The 4,631-nt window shown below is 38.7% G+C and overlaps 1 protein-coding gene across 1 annotated transcript in view; it reads left to right on the top strand.

Annotated features, from left to right (window-relative positions):
• The first annotated feature begins 3,532 nt into the window (after positions 1-3,532).
• LOC136828198 (tubulin alpha-1 chain-like) overlaps positions 3,533-4,631 on the top strand; it is a 12,207-nt gene continuing 11,108 nt past the window's right edge. The window contains exon 1 of the mRNA XM_067086042.1: positions 3,533-3,665. Within this exon, the coding sequence (XP_066942143.1) occupies positions 3,663-3,665 (3 nt within the window). The 5' untranslated portion in view covers positions 3,533-3,662. The remainder of the gene's footprint in view (positions 3,666-4,631) is intronic.

Raw genomic sequence — 4,631 nt, 5'->3', positions numbered from 1 at the left:
GAGCAAGGGAAGAGCTTTGCAGGGGCTTCCTCAATAACCGGCGTCTCCTGGTCCGCCGCCACCTCCTACTCCTCCCCCTCCTACTCCTCCTCCTCCTCCTCCTCCATCCCTATTCCTCACCCCAGCAGGTTCTCATCGTTCGTCTTCCCTACTCCAACATACCTCATTGCCTTTCCCAGTCTTTTCTCATGAAAGAGAATTCTAAAACACGATCCGAGATCTAGGTATTTTTAAGCTAATTCATCTTTATCATTTTCCAAGTTCGTCGCTTTGTGAACTGATAAGAAGACGCGACTCTTCTCTTAGCCTTTCAAAACCTCGGCTAAGACGTCGACGGCTCGACATTCCGTTGTTTTCAGGGACCGAAATAAGTAGGTCATGTCCTCAAGAAGACGAAAGCAGGATGAGGGACAGAGAGTGATATCAACAAGTATCTTCGGAGTTTCTTCGGAGCAATCGAGTTTTCTGTGCAGCGTATAATCAAGGCCACGGAAAATAGGTCGATCTTTCGGTGGTCTCGGTATAATGCTGTATGAGCCGCGGCCCATGAAACTTTAACCACGGCCCGGTTGTGGTGGCCTTTCCTATGTCGTTGCCAGGCTCACGATTATGGCTAACTTTAACCTTAAATAAAATCAAAACTACTGAGTAGGCTAGAGGGCTGCAATTTGGTATGGTTGATGACTGGAGGGTGGATGATCAACATACCAATTTGCAGCCCTCTAGCCTCGGTAGTTTTTAGGATCTGAGGGCGGACAGAAAAAGTGTGGACGGACAGACAAAGCCGGTGCAATAGTTTTCTTTTACAGAAAACTAAAAACAGTTGTGTGAGAGTTTTAACTGCGAAGTCCGGGCGAATAAAAATAATACTGTTCCGTTTCCTTCTGCCAGGCTTTGGAAGTCTCTTCCTGCTTCCGTTTTCCTTTGGTTTTTCTTTCCTTTCTATATCTCTCTTGTTACTGTTTACTCCAAGTTGCTCGTCTAGTCTTCCCTTGAGTTATGAAGTTCCCATTGACTTTTATGCTGCCGGTACATTAATACCTAATTTTTTTTTATCTTATCTTACAGGCTACTCTAGGCCAAGAACAGGTGCTGGTATATAGCCATGCTTATTCTAAAACAATGAGCAATTTTTATCTCTCATCTCCTTCAGTGGCAAAAGGAAGTATCTATTAACAGCAGAGGCTCAGAGAATACACCGAACAATACATGAAAGGAGAAAGAAAGTCAATATAAAAAATTTCTTAGGTGGGAAAGTAGCACAGATTCTTTCTGACCGTCTCCAGTCGATGAGAGAGTCTGTGCGCATAAGGCGAAGTAGAATGTAGAGTATCTTAGTTCTGCGAGATAGAATGGATCTTGTTCTGTTGGAGGAGGTTTCTGCCAAAACTGAGACCGGTAGCTAGGAATTGGACTGCTCTGTCAATTGTGCCTCAAAGTGGTGTGCTTCTGGGGAAACAGGTTGAAGTGCTGTGTGGCCATAGCAGTGTCATAACTAGACAAGTGAAAAATGCGCCGAATTTTCTTCCGCGCAATCGAGTTTTCTGTACAGCGTGTAATCAAGGCCACCGAAAATAGATCTATCTTTCGAGTGGTCTCGGTTTTTGTTTTTAATCCTACTTGTTTTTCTGGATAATCCTACCGGTTTGTCTAGTTAATCGTACGTGTTATTCTGGTTAATCCTTTGGGTTTTTCTGATTATTCCTACTGTTTTTTCTGGTTGATACTACGACTTTTTCTGGTTAATCCTACGTGTTTTTCTGGTTAATCCTACGGGTTGTTCTGGTTAATCCTAAGGGTTTTTCTGGTTAATACTACGAATTTTTCTGGTTAATCCTGTAGATTTTCCTGGTTAATCCTACGGGTTCCTCTTTTTAATCCTTTGGTTTTCTCTGGTTAATCCTATGGGCAGAGTTTTCTGGTTAATCCTAAGGGTTTTTCTTATTAATCATACAGGGTTTTATGGTTAATCCTACTGGGTTTTTGTTAATACTACGGGTTTTATAGTTAATCCTACGGGGTTTTCTTGTTAATAATACGGGTTTTATGATTTAGTTAATCCTACGGGTTTTCTGGTTAATCCTACGAGTTTTATAGTTAATCCTATGGTTTTTCTGGTTAATCCTACGGGTTTTTCTATGAACCTAGTAATCCCGGTGTTTGAGGATGTTTACAACATCGCCTGAGTTTTTTTTTATGTTACTGACTAAAGAGCTATTGTGGAGGATACTTTAATTGATCATAAATGCATCACGTCAGGCGTCAGGTGTACCTCAAGGTATAGGTCCAGGACCCTCACTGTTTGCCGTCTTGATTCGTGATATGACTGATTGCACTGAAGCACAAATGGTATAATGAAAGGATTAACTGACTGTGTAGTCAGTGGAGTGATCAATAGATTATGCAGCATAAATTCCTCAAAATCAAAACTTTATTGATTACGCAAACTCTAACCATTCTGATTCCTTGCACATTTGAGACACCTTTTCATTGGTTTAAACATTTGGCAGTGCTCAATATGCATTTGACTCCAGACCATCTTGTGATATGTCCTCACTCAGAAAATAAAGTTTTTTATATATATATATATATATATATATATATATATATATATATATATATATATATATATATATATATATATATATATATATATATATATATATATGTATATATATGTGTATATATATGTATATATATGTATATATATATATGTGTGTATAAATATACACACACACACACATATATATATATGTATATAAATACATATATATACATACAACAATAACGAAGCAGTATAAGGTTAGCTATGCTTTTCATCAATTTTCATGAGAGAGAGAGAGAGAGAGAGAGAGAGAATTAAGAAATAATGATTAAATCCAAGAGATTAACGGTAAAGAGAATACAGTTGCCAATAATATAAAATAAACCGAAGTATTATTATTATTATTATTATTATTATTATTATTATTATTATTATTATTATTATTATTATTATTATTATTATTAGAAAGCAGTGACAGAAGGTAATAGGAAATGCAGAAAGAAGAGACCAATTATTAGGAAAGAAAAGAAAAAATGAACAAGTTAATAAATCGATAAAATATAAATTAATGAAATGCAAGTTGAATCATTCAATCAACTCGCTACGAAGTATCTTTGCCGTTTACATAAGATTGGTGAAAAACCCTAAAACGAGATGGGAATCAATGTCTTTAAAAAACCACTTTCACATTAATTCACAAAAAAATATATGACTTTTATCCCTTTTTAAAAGATGAAAGATTCACCGTCTTGACGTAAAAAATGAGTGAAAAAGATGTGAAAGATTCACCGTCTTGACGTTAAAAATGTGCCAAAAAAAAAAAAAAACTATTCGCAAAAGCTGTACCTTCGTACATTTAGAAACCCACGCGCTCAGTAATATCTAAAATTAGTGTCTCACCCCCCGCCTCCGTCACTCTCCCCCCCCCTCTCTCTCTCTCCCTCTCTCTCCCTCTTACTCACTTGGCACCGGCACCACCCCGGGAGACTTTGGCACCGAGAGTGCCACTCGTTCCTCAGTCTACAGCCGGCGGCAGGCACCCTCGTACAGCCAGCACCGGAAGTCTTCGTTAATCCACAAACACCTGTTTTATTCTCGTTGTAATAACTACAGAATCATGGTTAGTTGATGGAGTTTTGTAGTATTAAGCAATTATGTACGTATCTTAACGGAGAGAGAGAGAGAGAGAGAGAGAGAGAGAGATTGCCTACAAGTTGTAAGTTTTTGGTGAGAGACAGTAAGAATAATTCGGTGATATGTGTGCGTGTCTGTGTATGTGTGTGTGTTTTTGTGTATGTGTGTGTGTGTTTGTGAGTTGTATGTGTGTGTTTAAAAGAGAGAGGTTATCTGGATAACTGAATTTTTAGATATAAGTTTGATAGGTTAAAGTTGCGCCATGCGCGCGTGAGTATGTATTATGTATGCGATGTGTGTTTGAGAGAGAGAGAGAGAGAGAGAGAGAGAGAGAGAGAGAGAGAGAGAGAGAGAGAGAGAGAGAGAAATCTTCAGTTTGTGAATAATTAAGGCATGGAGCTCAGACCTTTGCCTCCTTCAATATATCTTTAAAAGCACCTGCCTCTTCGTCACTTACCAAACATGCCCAGTGCCTTGTAAAAGCGTTTGTTTTCACCATCTTTTACCACTTTGTCGTCAGACTTTCCACTCAGCACCAAAATTATTCTCTTTGATCGTGCACAGTCAGTGCAACTTTATAACAAGTAAAAAATGAGCCGAAGTTTCTTCGGGGCAATCGATTTTTCTGTACAGCCGCTGCAGCGTATAATCAAGGCCACCGAAAGTAGATCTATCTTTCGGTGGTCTCGGTATAATGTTGTATGAGCTGCGGCTCATGGAACTTTAACCACGGCCCGGTGGTGGCCTGGCTTATATCGTTAACAGACGTACGATTATGGATAACTTTAACCTTAAATAAAATAAAAACTACTGAGGAGGCTAGAGGACTGCAATTTGGTATGTTTGATGATTGGAGGGTGGATGATTAACATATCAATTTGCAGCCCTCTAGCCTTAGTAGTTTTTAAGATCTGAGGACGGACAAAAAGTGTGGACAAAAAAAGTTCTGACA

The sequence above is a fragment of the Macrobrachium rosenbergii genome, chromosome 42 (assembly GCF_040412425.1).
Source record: "Macrobrachium rosenbergii isolate ZJJX-2024 chromosome 42, ASM4041242v1, whole genome shotgun sequence".
Taxonomy (NCBI): domain Eukaryota; kingdom Metazoa; phylum Arthropoda; class Malacostraca; order Decapoda; family Palaemonidae; genus Macrobrachium; species Macrobrachium rosenbergii.
This window is presented reverse-complemented; position numbering and strand designations above follow the sequence as displayed.